Here is a 21,215-nt window from a genome sequence, read left to right on the forward strand (position 1 = left end):
ATCAGAGTCTAAATAACATTTTGCACCAAATTACAATTTATAAGTGAATTTCATAATAACTATAATAACAAAGTAATAATTCATACATTTGTGTTGTCCTATGTCTTTCCCATTCATCCTAGCAGTATCTTTTGTTATATATTTAAATCTATATACCTTTTAACCATAACTTTTTTTTAACAATTATCAAATTTAAAAAAAATTCCGATCGGAGGCCCCCATAAGTCGGAGGCCCTAGGCGGCCACCTAGACAGCCTCCCCCTAGAGCCGGCCCTGCTACCTCTAACTCCAACAACATAGCTTGCACATTCTTCCGATAAAAAAGAATATATTTCAGGTCTTTTCCCCTTAAAGACAACATAATTTGCCTTGCTTGTTTTGTTCATTTTACAACGTCCTTTGTGAACTTTGAAACTCATAAGTGCAAATCTTGTTATATCCAATCCTCCTTTATTTCGAATGAGTGAATGTTTACAAATCCAAATTGCATTCTAAAAAAATAATTATAATGAAAGAGAAAACACCTAAAGAAAGATTGAAATTCAAATTCAAGTTTTTATCTAACCCAAATTTACTGTAAATGTATTTTAATCTGCTCGAAAATGGCAAATTAAAATATGCACTTGATGAATTCTTATTTTGCATCAATTAATTTGGATGCAACTTGCATCATAAAACATTTCCATTAAAAGATTATATTTGAATGCATGTGTCATAAACCTTACATAAGGAATAAAATGAATAACACCTTAATTTTAGTGGTGAGAAAATTGAGTAAAACCCATATAGCAGGAATTCTTAGTAAGTAATGGTCATGAGCTATGAGCTATATGGAACACAAGCAAATAGGGGCGAAGTGGTGGAATTTCAGAGGACAAGTATGCGATTAAAGTACGTAGTTGTAACCAACCAAGGGTAAGGGCTTGAAAACTTAATTACTTGGTTTGAGCTTGACAAACAACAGCCAACCAAAAGCTTGTTTGTATCTAAATGTTTCTCCCATTTCCTCTTTCCCGATTATAATTAATCTCTTATACATTTAACATCAAAGCCCCAAAGGAGGAACACCAAAATGAGGGTGAGTCCTTTGATCTCTTTCAATACCACACATTTTAATCATTCATCCTTCGTCTTTGCAATAACTTATGCCATTCAAGGGAACTTTCTTTAAACTCTTTTAAGTTTCGAATTCTTTGTCAGGGAACTACTGTACTTTGCATGTCTTTCAGCAAAGTCGTCTCTTGCTTGTAAGGCCAAGGTTTAATGAGGACTGTCCAAAAACTTATAAATTGTCAACTAGAAAAGTTCTTTGATGCTGAGGCCGAAGCTGAAGGAAGCAGTTATCTTAGCACTATTACACCTAGTGGCACCCAAATGAACATTGAGGATTATGGGCAGGTTGCGTTATTTCCGCTTCAAAAATATTTATTTGGATCAACAATACAACTGCCAGAAACAACACCTGAACTAAAAACAGGAAAAAGCATATCTAGGGGAAGACCTCAATCACTATATCTATACTAACTGCCCATCACTATTGATATACTCCATGATCCAACTATGCTGCTTGATCACTGCTTCTCAAGTACAAGAATCACTGCCTTAAAAATCCTTTAAGACGCTATCTCTAATAATACTCTTCATATTCATTCCTTATTTATTTATTTTATTATTAAAATTATTATGTATTGTAATATTTATCAATAGTAAGAAGAGATAATAAATTATTGCTAAAAATGAAATAAAGAGAAAACTAAAGGGAAAAGAAGCCCCTCAATAATAGAGATAAGAGGCTCTTGAAGTTAGATTTGCCACCAACTCCTCAAAATTTAATTTAAAAACCTAAAAATTGACCTCATGCTCTAATGTATATATATATATATATATATTACCCTTTTTATCTTATTCTAGACCTCAAATTTCAAACTAGTCGTTTCATAAGAGTTCTTTTATCACCAATTCAGCCTGAGCGAAGCATTCTACTTGAACAAATGTGTCCACCAAGCAAAGAATCCACTGTCACCATGAAAATATCTAGTCCAGGATTCATCATCAGAGACTTTTTAGAATATGAGTCCGAATCTTCATGCTGAGAACCAAAAAAAAAAAAAACAATAATAATAACAATAAGTTGTTCACAAGGGCTCTGATTTTCTTCAACTTTGGCATGCAGATCCCAAGAATGTTCCATAGAAAAGTTCATCCTGAAAACTCCTTGTCTGAAAAGGAGTATACCAAGTCCCACTCTATGGATCATCATGTAAACCTGGTGCGCTAGGATGAAGACTGAAGAATTTCCTCTAGAACCCAATTCAATGGAAGAGATGCAAAGGTATGAGAACAACTTGAAACAATCCCAGCATGATCTGAGCTGCATTAACTCAAGTGGCAATAAAGAACACTGGATCAAAACAGATGCAGACTGTAAGTGCTAACACGACTTGATTTCAAATAACAGGAAATTTTGGTTCATATTGTTAGTATAAGTCAATGCAATTGTTAGAGTATAAGTCAATGTAAGTAATGAATAACATGCCTAAGGCTGCTGAAGGGCTGTTGGGGCACGCTTAGGCTGCTAGTAGGGTCAGTACGTCTCCTTGAATGTAGGAGTAATATCAGGAGCTACTACTTGTATATATATATGTGTATTGTTCCCAAGTAAAACATATTCATGTAGGCTCTTAATCTACATGGTATCCCATATATTCTAGCGTATTACATGGTCTGTTACACATAAAAGGGCGGCCCGGTCGCACTACGCGTCCCCGCTGAGCGAGGGTCCAAGGAGGGGTCCCACCACAAGGGTGTACTGGGGGCAAGCCTTTCCCTGCCAATTTATTTGGCAAGAGGCCGCTCCTAAGACTCGAACCCGTGACCTCTTGGTCACACGACAACAACGTTTACCGTTGCGCCAAGGCTCGCCCTCTATTACAATAGAGTTTGATGCATAAGCAAAAAACAGTCTTTCTGTCCAGCAATATAATGAGAATCAGAAACACAAATGTATAGCAGTAAACTTAAAGAAATGCTATTTTAACATAGTATAGAACATATATTAGAAACATAGAAAAGTTAGTAGCAATGTTATGGTGGTTGCTGAAGGGAAGGGTCAATTCATCTAGTTGATTATTATATTCTATTGTATTATAATTTTTGGTTTCAGAAAAAAAAAAAAAAAAAAAAAAAAAAAAGAGCACCAAGCAAGTAGAAAACATGGAAATTCTGCTTGCAGAAAATTTCCACATGTAATTCACAATCTTATGCTTATTCCAACACCCAAGAGCAGAGCTATTACTGAAAACTAAGGGTAATTGCACTATGTTAACCAGTCTATTCCAAATACAGTTTCCACGCCTTATGCTAAGTTAACCATGGATTAGAACCAATTAGTTGGGGCGGGATGCATATCTACCATCAATATAGTAGTATCACACACTCATCTGTTTGACAAAGCCATGCAACTTTCCAAAAAAACAAATGATCCATCCCATTGCAACTTATAATATCGGCATGCTTCCCAAGTTCCAGCATAATAGACTGGGAACTTATGGTGCAAAACAAAGAAAGTGTCATTTGTGCAATTAAGTATTGAAAGCTTATATACGATGATATTTTGTTTTCAAAGAAATGTTTGTGTTCTCGAGATGCAGCATTGAGTATCTGACCCTTCCTTAATGTTGGTTTATGTAGACTTGGTGTTGGAGCTGTAGAAAAAGGAGCAAAAACATATGTAAAATATGATGTTTGATAATGTCATCTATGTTATTATGTATTTTGTGATGAATGAGTGGTGGTAGGCTCAAGAAGGTGGGAGCAGAATGAGGTACTAATCTGATTTCCCTGTGTAGTAAAAAGTTATGGACAGTGCAACTGCTGCAAACTTTCTAATTAGGAAACGTGATTTGGATTATTTGTGACTGTCATTTGAATTCTGGAGGAGTCATTAGGTCCTTATGAACAAGTGATAATCAAAGATAATAGAATAACATAAGGAGATGCCAGCTGATGATATTGTTCCTCAGATGGTATTTATTGGAACAATAAGTTCAAATCCTTTTTTGTTTTTGTTTTTTTTTTCCCTTTGCGAGGATGGTGGGGAAGAGGAGATGGGATTGGGGGTTAATCAGGTTTCTAGATAAATTTCATTCTTGGTCCCCATACTTGTTATAACCACTTCAACGTCCTTCTACTTCATTTCTAAAAAACTTCATAATACTTTTCAGAAATTGTCTTGAATATCGTTTTTTATCATTCAAACCTAACACAGGACCTAATATCTATATTTTAAATAAGATTCTCTCTTATCCGATCTAGACATAAATTCTTCCATCTTTTTTCTTCTTGCTTATTTTACTTCTCTCTTTAGCATTCCCTCCTTTCATCAGATTCATTTTCCTCATTCTTCTTTTAATAATGACAACTTGGTAAGTGTCAAATAAAAAAAGAATTATTTATTTAAAAATAATCTTTTATTAAAATGGATTTTAAGTTTGACAAGCATTTCAATTATCACTATAATTCATCCCATTTATAATTTATACTCTGTTTCAACCATTGTTCAATTGCTTTTTCATGGAGATAGGAAACTCACATTTTCAACAAAGTAAGAGAAATTCCCTCAATTCACTCTACCCAAAGAAAAAAAAAAATCCAACATGTCAAAGTTGTAAAAGCATACTTCCAAAACCCCCAACTTATGAGTTAGTAAAATTTGTTTGAAGCCAAGGGCAGCATCAAACTGCCCCTTATTAACCATCGTCTTTCTTTCTTTCTGAAGTTCAACTTAACGCAGAAAATCACCACCTTGGTTTGATAAAATAGAACCTTGTTAAATGTGGTTTTAGAATCAACATGTGTAGCTATCGCATAAATCAGTGTATAAGTTGGACATTGACTCTACATCGGGTAATCCATGCCAGTTAGTAAGCATCATGAGATTAAATAAATATAATAACTAGGTTCAATAGAGTCAAACCTTGTAATATCTAATTTTCACAGGATAGCAACTCATATTATATTGGAACTGGTTCTTCCTTGAGAAATCCTCCCATTTCCATCCTCCAAGAATGATCAACTAGGGTCAGCAACTCCCTGTCAGACACCACATAGGCCATAAGTTAATAGAGTACCATAAGCTTTACATAATTGCAAAAGCAGTAGATTGAAAAAAACAGAGGAAAAAATGTTACAAGTAAAATTCTTAAAGACTTGTTACTTACTTGAGGTCATGACTAACAACAAGTATGGCTAATTCTTCCTTCAGCTGTTTTAAAAGCTTTATGACATCTGCTCGAGCTTTCCAATCTGGTCTTGCACAGAGCATTGATAATTAATCATAACACTAATGGCGAAAAACTGGAAAATACAACTCTACATTAATAAGTTAAGCAACATAAGAAGGCATGGAGGAGCACAAGTACAAATATAACAGTTCTTTACAAGATTTTTAAATTATTAACACTAGCTAAGTTAAGTATTAAAAAGTTGCAAGCTACATGTGCAACTTAAACTGAAAGTTACACCTGGTGCAGAGGGCTACCGAAGAGGATAGAGCAACAGTTCTGCAGGTTAGTACTGCCATTTCCAAAGACTTGTAGTCCAGAAGAAGGTCCAATCGATAATATAGTGAAAAAAAATTGTGATGCAAACTTTAGCAGGTCTTTAGCTTATGTTTTCAGATGCAGCCAAGAGCAAGCATTAACACATGAAGGTGAAGATATAATAAAAATTTACAGAAAACTGCAGGCCTTAAGCTTAAATAGGTTAACTTCCACTGCATTTTTGTGTTTATAAATGTACAGCTGTATGTATTTCACTAGGTGTATTTATACTAACTTGGTTAGCAAGTTGGTCCCTTGACCTGGTCACCAAGCTTATGGGTATATAAACAGGTTGTCATTCTCTTTTTAAACTAAGAAGAATAAGATACAATTCATTCTTCCATTTCTACATACTACATGAGAGCTGCCCTAGTGTGCAGATTTCATTTTGTTCTTTGTTTTCCCAAGTGTGCAAACGGGTTTCAGCAATCTCGGGTTTTACCCATTGCTCTAACCACCCATTTCCAACGTTCCTCCATTCTCACCTCCTGGTCCAGCAGACTACCACCCCTCGCGTCCTGACAGAATCCAGCCACCGTCCAACCAACGTCCGCCGCCACCTCCTCCACGCGCCACCAACGTCCGCCGCCACCTCCTCCACGCGCTGGCGCATGTGGACGCATCCGCCATCTCCGGCCACCATTCGGTCTCCGGTTGACATTCCCGGCATCGCCTGCTCGTCTCTGGCCTAACTGTCCATTCCGTTTTTGGCTTCTGGTAACGTTTTCTGGTGGAGGTCAGTATATGGGATTATTTCTTGCTTGCTGTATTTGTAGTTAGTGGCATTACGACGGTATCTCCTAAGATCACTGATCATAAATTGACTAGGTCTAATTATTTCGATTGGTCCAAAAACCATTAAAATTTATATGCGAAGTATCAAGAAGACTCATCACTTAACTGATGATCCAAAGACATATAATGAGGATTGGATGGCAGTGCTTCTCTGTTTATCGCAATCAAAAACTCTATTGATACTACATTGTGAGTATGCCAAACAACTTATGGACTACTTGCAATCTTAATATGCTGGCAAGGGTAATATCTCCCACTTATATGATAGTTATAAGTCTTCTATATCACTAATCGCCAAGGTCAACCTGCTCAAGATTATTGCTCAAGATTATTATATACAGCTCAAAGAAATTTTTGAACAATTGAATGAATTACTATCTTTATAACAAAATGCACTCAACGGGAACAAATGTTTGTTATCGTTATTTGTGTGGCACTTGGCTCTGATTTTGAGGGAGTTACTTCTCAGATCCTTTCTAGTGCAAATATTCCTGATGTTGAATAGGCTCTTACCCGTGTTTTGCAGAGTGAGATGGTTCTTTCATCCACTCATGTTGTTCCTGCTTCTAGTGCTCTCGACAGTCACAAACATGCACCAGACTGCTCTTATAAGGTTCCACCTAAGGGTAATACTCGGGACACTAAAGGCCCAACTGAGGGAAGTTGAGTATTTGAATGTTATTATTGTCACGAGTCGGTCATACCAAGCGCACTTGTCCCATACTCAAGGCAAAGGCACAAAAGGAATCGGTATGCTCAGGTTGCCATTACTGATGCTACTTCTTCTGGCCCGACTTACACACTTACAACAAAAGAATATGCTAAGGCATTCGTCTTCCTCCATCACTGCCATTGCTGAGTGTAGTTCCAAAAAGTGTCTCATTTCTTCCATTTCCAACTGGGTCATAGATTCTGGTGCAACAGACCATATGACAAGTATCTTTGGTAAAATTGCCTGTTGGTAAGAAAAAGGTTGGATTCCAATGGGTGTTTGCTGTGAAACTCAATTCTGACGGTTGAGTTGCTCGTTTAAAGGCTTGCCTCGTTGCAAAAGGCTATGCTCAGACTTATGGGGTTGATTATTCTGACACTTTCTCTCTCGTGGCTAAAATGTCTTCTATTCGTCTTTTTATCTCAATGACAGCTTCCTCTAATTGGCCCTTACATCAGCTAGATGTCAAAAATGCTTTCTTGCATGGTGATCTTAAAGAAGAAGTTTACATGGAGCAACGAATAGGGTTTGTTGCTCAGGGGGAGTATGGCAAAGTTTGTTGTCTCCGCAAATCTCTATATGAATTGAAGCAAATCCTCGAGCATGGTTTGGAAAGTTTAGCCAAGCAGTTGAGAAGTTTGAGATGAAGAAGTGCAAGTGTGATCATTCTGTTTTCTATAAACATTGTGCTTCAAGTATCATTCTCCATGTCGTCTATGTAGACGATATTGTTCTTACAGGAAGTGACATTTCAGGATCTCATCTCTGAAATCGTTTCTTGATGCTCAGATTCATATCAAGGATTTAGGGGCTCTAAAGTACTTCTTGGGAATTGAGGTGTTTAGGAGTAAGAAGGGAATCTTGTTATCTCAAAAAAAATATGTTGTTGACTTATTATCAGAAACTGAAAAATCTGGAGCTAAGTCATGCAGTGCACCTATGACTCCAAATTCGCATCTTTCATCAGAAGGCGAGCCTTTTGAAGATCCTGAAAGATATAGGCGTTTGGTGCGAAACCTGAACTATCTTATAGTGACTAGACCCGATATTGCCTATTCTGTTAGTGTTGTTAGCCAATTTATGTCTTCTCCCACTGCACTTGAACAGATCTTATGCTACTTAAAGGGAACTCCTAGATGAGGATTACTTTACAAGAATCATGGTCATACACAAATTGAGTGTTTCACCGATGCAGACTGAGTAGGAGACAAGAATGATAGGAGATCCACTACTGGTTACTGTGTCTTTGTTGGAGGTAATTTAGTTTCCTGGAAGAATAAGAAGCAAAATGTTGTTTCTCTTCCAATGTTGAATCTGAATATCGAGCGATGTCCCAATTAGTGTGTGAAATTATGTGGATTCATCATCTCTTATCCAAACTTGGATTCAAGATCACCACTCCAGAAAAATTATGGTGTGATAATTAAGCAACCCTTCATATTGCGTACAATCATGTGTTCCATGAACGTACCAAACATATTGAAGTAGACTGTCACTTTGTTCGTGAAAAGCTAGAAGAAAACATCATCTCCACAGCCTACATATCAATGAACAGCTTGGAGACAGTTTTGACAAAGCCTTAAATGGAGTTCAGGTAAACTATATTTGTAATAAGTTGGACATGACAAATATTTATACTCCAGTTTGAGGGGAGTGTTATAAATGTATAGTTGTATGTATTTCACTAGGTATATTTATACTAACTTGGTTAGCAAGTTGGTCTCTTGACTTGGTCACCAAGCTTATGTGTATATAAATAGGTTGTCATTCTCTTCTTAAACTAAGAAAAATAAGATACATTTCATTCTTCCATTTCTATAGATTACAATATACTATAAATTTATACAAGAATAAAGTGAAAAATGTGATTGAAGAACAAACACAAAGAAGAATTAAGGAAATATTTGAGTCATACCAAGACCAGCAAGAGGTTCATCCAATATCAATAAATCAGGAACTTGTACCTGAATATTAAAATTTGCTGATACTTACTAATCTTAGTATGCCATGAATAAACAGTTACACAAGTATCAAACATATTGGTTTTAGCTTGAAGCATGCTAATGAATGAATTTAAACAGATATGCGAATGGAGTCTCTTACCAATTGGATTGCCAAAGCAAGCCTCCGTTTATAGCCACCACTAAGGGAGTGAGGGTCTCTTTCCAGGGAGATCCCATTTAATCCAACCTGAGGTTAGCAACTTAATTGACACATATGGAATTCATAATGACACTAATACGAGACAAACAAGACCTCAAACCACACATATACACATTTTATGCAAGTGAAGGGAAACAAGGAAACATTGTTTTTATGGAAAAAAAGCATATATACCCAAGTGATAGCTTTCTGAAGATTCAAAGCAAGATGCTCTTCCAATTGTAGGCTTCCCTTTTTCCTTGGCCATCCAAATATAACTTCTTCAAGTATAGTATCAGCCACAAAGTACCTACAAAGTAAAAATTCTTTTTGACGCTATACTATGCAAAAGCTTGACAAAATCGACAATTTTATTTAATAAATTAGGCCGGAGATCAAACTCATCGCAGAATACCTAACTCCAGATGAAAAGGAAGATTTTGTTTCCCACATTAAGAATTGTGTTTTTTCTTTATCTAATGAATTAAAAATGAAAAGGCCACATTAATTTACATATGGATGGCAATTTGACAAGGATCATAAGGTGCACTAACATCCAAAAAACACTGAAACACAAGGGCTAATTTGATACAGGTGTCTATTTATCCCAACAGAAACTATAACGAGGGTGCAATAACGCGTTCATGTAATTAAAAGCAAATTAAAAAAGCAAAAAAAAAAAACAAAAAACAAAAAAAACAAATTGGCCACTAGATATTTTTACTTTGGTATAAAATGCACATAACATACCAAGAGATAATGACTATGAGTGTCAAATTACTATTGGATACCTCTCGGGAAACTGAAAGACTATACCAACTCTTTCAGGACTAAGTCGTTCAGGTGATTGATATGGTTTGCCATCCTTCCCATATCTCTGAATGCAAATGGAACCTGATGTTGGTTCGTTTAACCCTGCAAGAAGCTGCAAGCAGGAATGTAGGAAATTATAGATTTCCACGGTGATATAATTAACAGCAGACATCCAGCTAGATCAAGCATAAAGGCAAAAAGAATACCTGCAAGAGAGTAGTTTTTCCGCTCCCACTCTGACCAAAAACCATGCCAAAACTGAATTCAAATAGCGAAAAATGTCATCATGCATCATTTCCCAATCATCAGAACTACATCGGAAACACAAAAAATACCTCTTCTCTGGAAGACAAAAACTGACATCATTTAAAAGGTTGAGTTGGGATCCAGGAGGTCTATAGCTAACATTCCTGACCTAAATTTAACGGAATTACGGTCTCAGTATTTCCTAATTATACTCAAAAGGAGATATATTCAACTGATAACTACACTAAAAATTGACCCATGAAACTCACTTCAAAGTAAGCGTAATTGCATGAGGTCGTGAAATATTGATGAAATCTTTTTAAACTTGATATCCTGTTGGTTAAAAATTTAGAAAATCATCAAAAATAGGCACAGCATAAATGAACTTTCGGTTACTGGTATTCAATTGTCTTGTCATTCGAGAAATACTTGCCTGCACCATGACTTAAGCGAGAATATAGTTGGTGATGGTGATGGTGATGGTAAAGGTCCCTGAGGAATCAAGGAAGGGAAGGCTAAACAGGAGGTGGTCATCTCGGCGGCTGGAAATTCACTCACCTGCGGTGAGTCGGTGACCAATGCAAACGAGGATTTTGGAGCGGCTAAAAGATTGCAAATGGCATAGGCGTGTTTTTTTTTTTTTTTTTTTTTTTTTTTGTGGATTACTGTACCCAGCCCCAAATTCACACTTTCAGCCTCAAAAAAAGACGTAACCGTCCTTTAATCAAAAATTAAAAATCTCAAACCCTCCCAAACTCTCCTAAATACATTTTGATCCGAAATTAAAGACAACACATTTGATGGAGAGCAATCCGTTATCACCGGGAAGAGACAGGAGTGATGCGGTGTCTGAAGTTGAGGTATTTTTCGATTGAACTTCCTATGTTTTCTGTCAATTTAAAAAAAAAATCGCTGGTTCGGACCTCGGACGTATGAGCATCACGCCTCACCATGTGGTGGGGCGTGTGAGCATCACGCCCGACCATGTGGTGAGGCGTGATGCTCATACGCCCCACCTCATGGTGGGGCGTGATGCTCACACGCCCGAGCATATTTATGGCTGCTTTTCGGGTTTAGACACCGAAACGCTTTAGAAATGCCGCGTGTTGGAATGTAATGTTCGTTATTTATCATTTGCAGGAGGTTTCGTGGGAAGAATTTGGCGGAAACGGCATTGATTACAGTTCGCAGTTTTTTCCCAAACAAACGTTTCAAACATATCATGAAGCTGTTAACTGGGCAAAACAAACGGCAATTGGGATCGGCTTCGAGTTAACCACAACGTCGCACAAGACAGGGGGCAAGTCAAAGTGGATACTGGTTAAATGTGCTTGTGGTATTAAGAATTATAGAAGGAAAAGGGATATGGATATGGATGTTATACTACGGAGGGATACAAAAACAAAGTACTGTGGTTGCAAATTCCATATAAAGGTTCTGGAAATCGCTGAATTAGGCGGTTGGGTGGTGAATGGGATTGCTGGAGATAGAGGACAGCACTGTCATCAGTTGGCTGTATATCGTCAGGGCTACAGACAGATGAGCGGACTAAGCCCGGGTTCCAAAAAACTTGTTCGTGAAATGAGTGCAGCTCAAGCTAAGCCTTGTGCTATTTTTGCTGCAATCAAAGAAAAACATCCGGAGGATTGCCCGACACAAAGACATATCTATAACTACAGGGAGAAAATCAGGACTGAGAGCTTTGAGGGTCGGGATGTAATCGGTCAGTTTTATCGGCTTGCTATAGATAAGGATTACGTACATTGGATGCAAGCGGTGCCGGGCAGCAATGTTGTGACTCACTTATTTATGGCACATCCTACATCGATCACACTGTTTCGATCTTATTACTTGTTTGTTGGTATGGATTCAACATATAAAACAAACAAGTATAAGATGTCATTCTTTGATATCATTGGAATGACGCCTTCAAACAAAAACTTCTTGATCGCCTATGCAATCATGAAGGATGAAACTGAGGGAAGTTATATGTGGGTGTTACAAAAATTGAAGCTTTTGCTCCAACCTGATGTGCATCCAACAGCCATTGCTACAGACCGGGAGTTAGGACTGATGAGGCCGGTTCGTGAGGTATTTCCTCATAGTCATCATTGTGCACATGGCATATTAATAAAGATGTGGAGGTAGAGTAGGCAAGTTGTGTGGAGTGGAGAGTTTTGGTGAAGTTTTTAAGAATTCCAAATGGAAACGTATAATTGAAGCCCCGACAGTAGCCGAATATGAGGCGACAGTGTATGCCATGAAGGATACTACTGCCAACTGGCCTCGTGTGATAGAGTACATGGAGACCACATGGCTAGTGCATAAAGAGAAGTTTTGTCGAGCATGGACGAACAAGGTGTTGCACTTAGGAAACACCACAACCTGTTGAGTGGAGAGTTCGCATGCACAGTTGAAACAGTGGTTGAATTCATCTACTGGTGCACTCGATACAGTGTGGGCGAAGGTGCACAAGGACATTGAGGCTCAGATCGAGGCGATCAAGTAAGACATTTATTCTGTTATTTGCTTTAATCTTTTAAAGTGTAATACATTAGTTTTGTAATCCTTTACTGTATATAATCAGATACTCACTCGAGGACTCGAGAAGAATATCTGCGGTGACTCACTGTGGAGCACCTTTCAAGTATCTCGACTTACACGTTTCATATTACTGCTTGCGTGTACTAAATGCTGAGCTTAAGCGTATGCACGGATTGAGTATGGATGTGGTAAGTGAATGCGGATGCGTGTTGCCCATGACTCATGTCATTCCGTGTGCATGTGAGCTTAAAACGTATATTGACACAGATGAATCGGTCCGTGCTGACCGCATCCATCCTTTTTGGAGATCTCTTGCATTTGAAGGGTTGAGTGACATACCAGTTACTGCTCCAGTATATGCTGACGGGTCTGAGGATCACCGGTTTTTTCACTCTCTTGTGGAAAAGGTTGAAAAATTAGATCCTTCAATGGTGCGTAGCATATCGATGATGATTCATGATCAGATAAACCCGGAACAAAGTGGCTTCAAAGAACCTGAGGTCAAAGACACTGTTAGGGGTAGACCAAAGGGGAATTCATCAACGAAACGAAATCCGAGTGCATGGGAGTACAGTCAGGCACCACGAGGTCGAGCATGGTCCTCAGGTTCGAGGAGTAGTCGTAGTCGAGGCTGTTCCTCATCCTCATCTGTGCATAACAACGAGATATCGGGTATATTTTATTTTATTAATATATATGTTGAAGTTAAAGTAAATATATTTTTATTGATGAATTTTATATATTAATATTTTCAGTCGGATTTGATGCGAATATCGCCGGTTACCACCATTTACATCGGGTTCAATGTCTCATCGTACCATTTATTACTGGATTCCATGATGTTGTAGCAGATGGTAACTGTGGATTTCGTGTTTTAGCCGATGCCATCACCTATAACCAGGAGGAGTGGAAGCTGATGAGAGTGCTCATACAGAATGAGATGCGGGCAAACCGTGATTTGTATGCGCCAGTGTATGGGAACGGATTTGATGCTGCCCTCACACGTATTAAATGGGCAGGAGCGGGGTGTAGTGAGTCCCACTGGATGGTGAGTCCGGATGACTTATATGCTGCTGCGTCTGTTTTGAATGCAGTAATATTCCTTTTTACTACATCACAGTTAGGATGTTGCACTATACTGCCGATGCATTCGGACGATGGAATACCACCAGAGCGAGAGATTGTGATTTGTCATTTGGGGAGTTATCATCACTACATACGTCTTTATTTACATCCTACATTTCCAGTGCCTCCTATTGCCACCCAATAGCATATATTTCATCATCCGAGTGTTCGTCACTTGGACAATCTATACGCTGAAAGGAAATAGGCTTGGACTAGATTATATTAGTTTTATATGTTGTAATTAATAATATTTATTCATTAACTTATATTATTGCTACTGATTTTAGTTAAAATTGTATGGTATTTTTAGGTTTTAAGTACAATTCTGTAGTTACGGGTTTAACGACATATTTACGGGTTTAACGACCTATTTACGGGTTTAAAAGCTATTTTTTTGTCAATCCGACACGCGGGCGTGTGGATATCATGCCTCACCGCGTGGTCGGGCGTGATAGCCACACGCCTCACCGTAAGGTCGGACGTGATAGCCACACGCCTCACCGCAAGGTCGGGCGTGTGAGCATCACGTCCGACCATGTGGTGGGGCGTGTGGCTATCACGCCCGACCACGCGGTGAGGCGTGATATCCACACGCCCGCGTGTCGGATTGGAAAAAAAAAAGCTTTTTCCTCCTCAAAACCCATGAAAGGGTATTTTCGTCCTTTTCACGGGGCTAGGGGTGGGAATTTGGGGCTGGGTTTAACAACACCCTTTTTTTTTTATGAAAATATAGGCATGGATTTTAGGCCCAAACAAGTTTATATCCAAGAGCATCGCAATAGTTGTAAGGCCTAATACACAAATAGCCCCTGAACTTGTCTAAATGTTGCAACTGCCCACTCCAAGTTTCAATTGTAACAACTTACCCCTTAAACTTGTCCAATTGTAAAACATAACCCCAAATTGGGAATTTTTTTACCCCGTACTTGAAGAAATCGTAAAAACGTTTCTCCAGATTTGTATCACGCTAAAGATTTCATTATCACACTCCACGAGCGTTGTGTATTTTACGTAGTTCTTCAATTGCAGTCTATGTCAGCAATTTGGGGTTATATTTTACAATTGGAAAAGTTTAAGGGGTTATGTTTTACAATTGAACAAGTTTGAGGGGTAGATTGTTACAATTGAAAGTTCAGGAGGACAGTTGCAACATTGGGACAAGTTCAGGGGGTTATTTGTGTATTAGGCCTAGTTGTAACAAACCATTGTGATTTTAGAGAAAGTAATAAGGTTTAGTAACAACCAATAGAAAAGTTGAGTTTTTTAAAATTGTGGGGTAAATAATTATTAATTACAAATAGGTATTAAAACTATAATAATTTACAATGTATACTAAATAGGTAATTTAACAGATCTGGCGATATGAAAAAATCAGCCACAAATTGTGCCATACGTGCATGCGCCAGATCTGGCTCCTATGGTACTATACGTGGCTACCAAACCTTCGGTACTTGGATTTTAGGGATGTCAAAATTGTTTGTTACTACGTTATGTAACAAACAATATTTTCTAATAACCACTTTATTGGTTTGTTATAACCACACATAAGATTGTAACAACAAAAATCATTCTATTAGAGTTGGTCTAAAATCGTAATAAGACAAAATTTATTTTAATGAATTGATACATGATGAGCAACTAGGTAGAGCGGTAATATATATGTGTTATAAGTGTGCTATGGTTATGGATATAACCTTTCTAAGTGCTTTAACTCTACTAGACGCTACTACGTAGAGGCAAGTGTACCCCACCATATCAAGTAATAATCCGGTTAAGACCGGGTATCGAATCCACGGGATTTATAACCACAAGTATTAAACTACTCGGTTTTACACGTTATCTAAGCGGTGAATACTTTAGCTTGGGTTGGGTGACAACTACGAACTACTCCTAAACTAAGGTGAGACAGATTTATATAATTCATACTCTAAAGAAGTGATAAAGGTGACGATACGTTATAACATATAAGAAACAATAATTTCGAACATGTACGTATGATAGTTTACTCTTGCAAAGACGATTATGTGTAGTTCGACCGACCCGTGAAGTACTTAGACTACTTGGTTCCTAGTCAAGGCGTGTCTAATGCTGGGGATCAGAAACTAGGGCCCGTATGTTCCGTGGCTTGTCAATTCCTACGGTTTCCGTTGTGTCACTTCCGGTAGGACAACACCTATATGGTTCCCTAAAGATGACCCGTGAAAGGGCGCCGGTAATCGCGCTCCCCTACACAATAATCAATTATAAGTATCAAAACAAGTAGTAAATAGCAACATGTATAGAGAAACGGAAATCGCAAAACATATGTTATAAATGTGGAAGGTATAAAAGTGAAATACAATCGAGCCTAGTACATAGGAAGAGTACAAGATAGTTAACAAGTAAAAAGGGAAGAAGAATCGGCCCTTAGGACTAGCTAACCGGACTCAATAGCCGTCACGTAGGACTCGGAGGTGGAACTCTCGAGCTTGGTGGAAGAGGGTGGAACGAAACTTCGACGGAGTAACGAAATAATCGTACAAGCTCTCAAGGTGGTAGAGTTTCGTTATATAAAATCTGAATGAGGAAATGAGTGCTAATCACTCTTATTTATACACATCAAGCTCGGGGGTAGAATCGTAATTACACAAGTTACAAATAAGAATTCACACTATTTTTGCAGGTTTCACAAGGTACGCCCCGCGTGGATGGACATACGCCCCGTGTCTGTGCCAATTTAGCCCATATCGTTGATAATTTCTTCCGTGTGGACCAGATTTGGACTTGTTGACTCAACCACGCCCTGCGTAAACTGGGATACGCCCCGCGGGGTTGAGCTCCTGGAACTCAATTGCCTGAATTATGCATTGGACGCCCCGCGTAGAATGGTGTACGCCCCGCGTAGTTGGGTTCCTGGAACTTTTGTCTTCAATTCATACTAGAGACGCCCCGAGTACTATGGATTACACTGCAGTGTGTTGAGGGGAAGTGGCTACGCTCCGCGTAGTATGATTTACGCCCCGTGTAATCGTGAATTAGTGCTTAATTGATTTCTTCTTTGTACCTGAAAAATACGATCTTCGAGAACCGAGTTAGCTTGACGTTTATTTTTCTGAAATTAATCAAAAACTAAGGAAATCAATTAAAAACATAAAATTTATTTTTATTTTGTAATTTATTCGAAAACATACTATTTTTGTAATTAAACTTACTTATTAAGCTCGAAATTAAACCGTAAATCATGCTAAAAGATAGGGACAAAATGCCCTTATCAACCTCCTCGGACTTTAAAGTTTTACTTGTCCTCAAGTAAAAGAAATCGAAAGACAAGGGACTGAGATAATTGAGAAACAAACCTCCGGTTGGTTTTACCAAGTGCGTGATTTCAAAGCTACAGTTTTACGAAAAGTTTTCGACAAGTACTCACGCAAGCGAATGAGTGACCAAAACTTATTCGAAACCTCCATAATTAAACTTAGTAGGCAATATTAACGGGGATTGATTATCTTTGGAGAACCCGATTGTACCTCACCAAGGGATTTCACTCTTACGCTCAAACTTTGGTGGGTCGGTGTTTTTGCGCTCTTCTTTGTACTTACTCGAAGTCACCTTGAGTTTGCATTTTCATCCGGGTTTTTCCACCTATATTATTAAAAATGAACCCCAAGGGGGTTGTAATGCGGGTGGCTTTTTAGTGGTTAATTTTTAGAAACTCTAGTCCAAACACCGTTTTGATAATTGCATCGTATTTTCGTTTCTTTTGGTTTTAGTAAGTTTGTAAAATATAACTTGAAATTGCTCGGGTGGAGCTTGAGAATGCCTTTTTGCTCTCTATTTTTGATTTTTTTTTTTTCTTTTTCTTTTTATTTGAGAGCGGGCACAAAAACGATTTTAAAGTTTTGTTGTGCTTACTTGCTAATGCTTTGGTTTGTTTTGGGTAGCTCCGATGCGATTGATTTTATTGGTATTTGAACAAGAGGAAAAAGGGTTAAATGTTAAAAGGGTGTTAGCAAAGAAGTCGGTTAATAGGCTCGAGGGGGCTTCCTAATAAAGGTTTATGAAAGTGAGAAAAATAATTAAGAAAGGAATTAGCCTAAGTGGGTCCGTTTTATCATCTATTGCCCTTCTTACCAAAATAAGTGTACTTAACCCGATATTAGATGCAAACTTTATGAGTCGAGTGAAGTCAAAGCTCTCGAAATATTGTGAAAGAAGTAGAGTTCTCGTACGAACTCTTTTAGGCTAAAAAATACCTCACATGAATTTCGGGTTAAATTGTGTACTTTCAAGTTCTCGTAAAATCTTCAAAGATCCCGTTTTTATTACCTCTTTAAATTTCATTATAGAGATAACTTGTGGTTTAGGACTCAATGCTTTTTTAGTACGAACCTTGGCTTTGCATAAATTCCATAACTTCGAAATCAAGACTTAAATTTCTTAATTAAACCGATCCTTTGTGTTTCGACGTATTTACCTTTGACGACAAATAACAGAACTTTTAATTATTATCCGTAGAAGGTAGTGTGTCGGGTAATTTATGAGCCAATAAATTAGTTCAATTATTTTTGTTTATTTTATTTTTATTTTTGTTTTTATTAGTGCAAAACAAACTGTAAGTGCGGGGTTGTACGGCCCTCCGCGTGATTAAAATGACGTGTATTCGAAAGACGTCGAAAAAGAAAAAAAATGAAGAATAAAGACGGAATTAAAAAGAAACAAGGACCTTACAGGCATGTTCTTACGCGGGGCGTACCCAAGGGTACGCTCCGCGTAAGAAGGTTATTATGTGTGATTTTTGGGCAGAGACTCGGATACGCGGGGCGCACCCAGAGGGACGCTCCACGTGAGTCGAGTTCCAAGCCGTTTTTTATGGTAGAAGGTGGTTTACACGGGGCGTAGACAGGGGTACGCTCCGCGTAAACCTTAGTAAAGCACAAAAAATATTAAAAACGAACACAATCATAAACGTAAATAACGAGTTAAAGAAAAATAAAACAGAAGGACGGAAGATAAATGAACAAAACACGATTAGATACCGAAGGAAATAGATATATATATTAGAAAAACGAAATAAAATACAATAAAACATGAAACTTAAAACATAAAATCGGAAAAGTAAGAAAAAAGAAAACTATAGTGGCGGAGGGGTGGGTGCCCTTGGATGTTGAAATGGGTGAAAAAGGAGTTGGTGAAGGCCTCGAAGCTAGCTCGGTCCGCTTGCCTTTGTGCCTCGAATGTGTCGAAGCGAGTGGCGAGGGCGGATTGGTCCATGACGCGATGAGCCTCTAGGGTGTGGAAGCGGGTAGCGATGTTGGCTTCGAGGGTGTCAAACCGGGAGTTGAAGTGGGCCCGATCTTGCCTTTGGTTCCCCTCTAAAATGTCCAACCGGGCATAGATCGATTGGAAGTCGGGATTGGCAGAGTAGGTGAGACCGAGAGGTGGGCTGAAATCGAGGTCAAAGTCCGAGTCCCACTCCCCCCCCCTCACGTGGTTGAGTGGCCCCCGAACTTTCACCCGGACCGAAGGTGTTGTGGTTGAGGGTTCAGAATGCATGCTTGTCCAAAGGACGAGGGTCGTAGTGAGGTAGGAGGTCAATGGCTGCTCGGCCAAGGGAAGTGGCGGCATGAACGATGACCAAGTGCCCCAACCCGATCCCGGTGCGCCTCCTCGTGTTCATTTGTTGAAGCATGGTCTCCAGGAGGAGGGAAAGATCAAAAGTGAGCCCATGCTCATAAGAGTAGAGGGCGAGAAGCTCAAGTTTGTTGACCTTAGTCGCCTCGGCCTTCCCCGAGAAGTAGTAGTTGATGAACCGGTGGAGGAGTTGGAGGATTGGGTTGCGGATGCTACCCGGATGGAGGTTGGAGACGTGATAGTCGTACCGCCCTGTAATGGACTTCCAAAAGTCACGGGGGGTGACTTCGAGGGGGCCAATCGATGAGACCGTTATTTTCACCTTGCTTGGTGAAGTGAGTGCGGATCCATGCCGTGGTGATAGAGAACAGTCGGTTTTGGAGGCGAAAGGCGAGGACATAGCTGCCGTGGAGACCGGTGGCTGCAAGGGTGGTGAAGAATTTGGTCACCAAGGTAGGGTACACGCGGTGGCGTGCACAGAATTGTTCGTGCCATCCGAGGGCACGGAGACGGTCCTCGAAGGCACGGCCAATGTTGTGGTGATCGAGGGCGATATAGGAAAGTGTCATGATTTTAGAGCGAGAGATGTTGTGGTAGGCTATTCCCTCACCCTCGATGAGAATATGGAAGGGGGCTCGGTATTGGAGGGTAAGGGGTGGTGTTTCATCCTCGGGGGGGCGGTGGTGGTGATGGTGTTCGGTTGGAACGGGAAGAGCGGGCGCGAGTGGATCGCGGGGTGCGGATATCGGCGACTCTTTTGCTTCGGGTCATGGTGAGAGGATGATTTAAGTGTGGAGAGAATAAGGAAAGATGGAGTGGATGTGAAAAAGAAAGGTAATAGTGGTGTTTAAATAGGGATGGGGTTGGGAATCCAAGGATTTTTCGGATTCCCAGGGGGGTAAGCGGGGCGTGTAGGAGCCACGCCACGCGTATCCTACCCCTTGGATGGAGTTTTGGTCCAATGAGACCGAGGTACGCGGGGCGTGCCTCGAAGTACGCCACGCGCATCTAGGTCTCTGGCCAAAAATGGTTGGGTTAAGGGTGATACGCGGGGCGTGCGTGGGAGTACGTCCCGCGTAGAAGATGGAAGTGGAACCATTTTCGGTTTTTAGAGGTTATTTAATGTTTTTGTGGTTTTAATGGTTTTTAATAATTTTTTTATTGGTTTTTAATGAATAATTAAGATGGTGGTTTAAATGAAAAATTAATTATGGAGGGAAGTTAGTTTATTTTTGAATTTGAAATGAATGAAAGTGATTGGAGGTTAGAAGAGGTGGAGTGGGGAAATGGAGAAGGAAATGGGGAAGTGGAAAGAGTGATGTGAGTGGTGGGAGAGAGGGGGTAGAGTGTTAGGGTGCAGAATAAGCTGTCATGGGGAGTTGAATTTCGCAACTCCCCAAGGGTACGCGGGGCGTAGTATAGGGACACGCCCCGCGTAACCTATTATTTTGCTCATTTATGGAGGGGAACCTACAGGTCTAAAAATACGCGGAGCGCGGTATGGGGTGCGCCCCGCATAACGTGCTTTTTAGCACCGAAAACTGAGCGGAAGCTCATCTACGCGGGGCGTGACTATGTGTACGCTCCGCGTAGACGGTTGGATTTAAAAGTGGGATTTGTTTTTCATT

General features: G+C 39.4%; 1 protein-coding gene across 3 annotated transcripts; it reads right to left on the reverse strand.

Annotated features, from left to right (window-relative positions):
• Window positions 1–1,822: 1,822 nt before the first annotated feature.
• On the reverse strand, window positions 1,823–10,927 carry LOC136222456 (ABC transporter I family member 11, chloroplastic). 3 transcript variants are annotated; one of them, XM_066010231.1, is made up of 11 exons: window positions 10,742–10,927; window positions 10,578–10,641; window positions 10,398–10,477; window positions 10,269–10,320; window positions 10,041–10,174; window positions 9,445–9,559; window positions 9,211–9,297; window positions 9,023–9,071; window positions 5,220–5,304; window positions 4,976–5,091; window positions 1,823–2,371 (listed from the first exon to the last, which is right to left on the reverse strand). In XM_066010231.1, exons 1-10 carry the CDS (start codon window positions 10,840–10,842, stop codon window positions 5,013–5,015), a joined length of 846 nt encoding a protein of 281 aa, XP_065866303.1. In that variant the 5' UTR covers window positions 10,843–10,927; the 3' UTR covers window positions 1,823–2,371; window positions 4,976–5,012. The 3 variants fall into 3 exon arrangements, with proteins under 3 accessions (XP_065866303.1, XP_065866302.1, XP_065866304.1); XM_066010230.1 differs by having other exon boundaries at window positions 1,823–2,401; window positions 10,742–10,926; XM_066010232.1 differs by lacking the exon at window positions 1,823–2,371 and adding an exon at window positions 3,463–3,704.
• Window positions 10,928–21,215: the final 10,288 nt, after the last annotated feature.

This window comes from Euphorbia lathyris, chromosome 3 (genome assembly GCF_963576675.1).
Source record: "Euphorbia lathyris chromosome 3, ddEupLath1.1, whole genome shotgun sequence".
Lineage (NCBI taxonomy): Eukaryota > Viridiplantae > Streptophyta > Magnoliopsida > Malpighiales > Euphorbiaceae > Euphorbia > Euphorbia lathyris.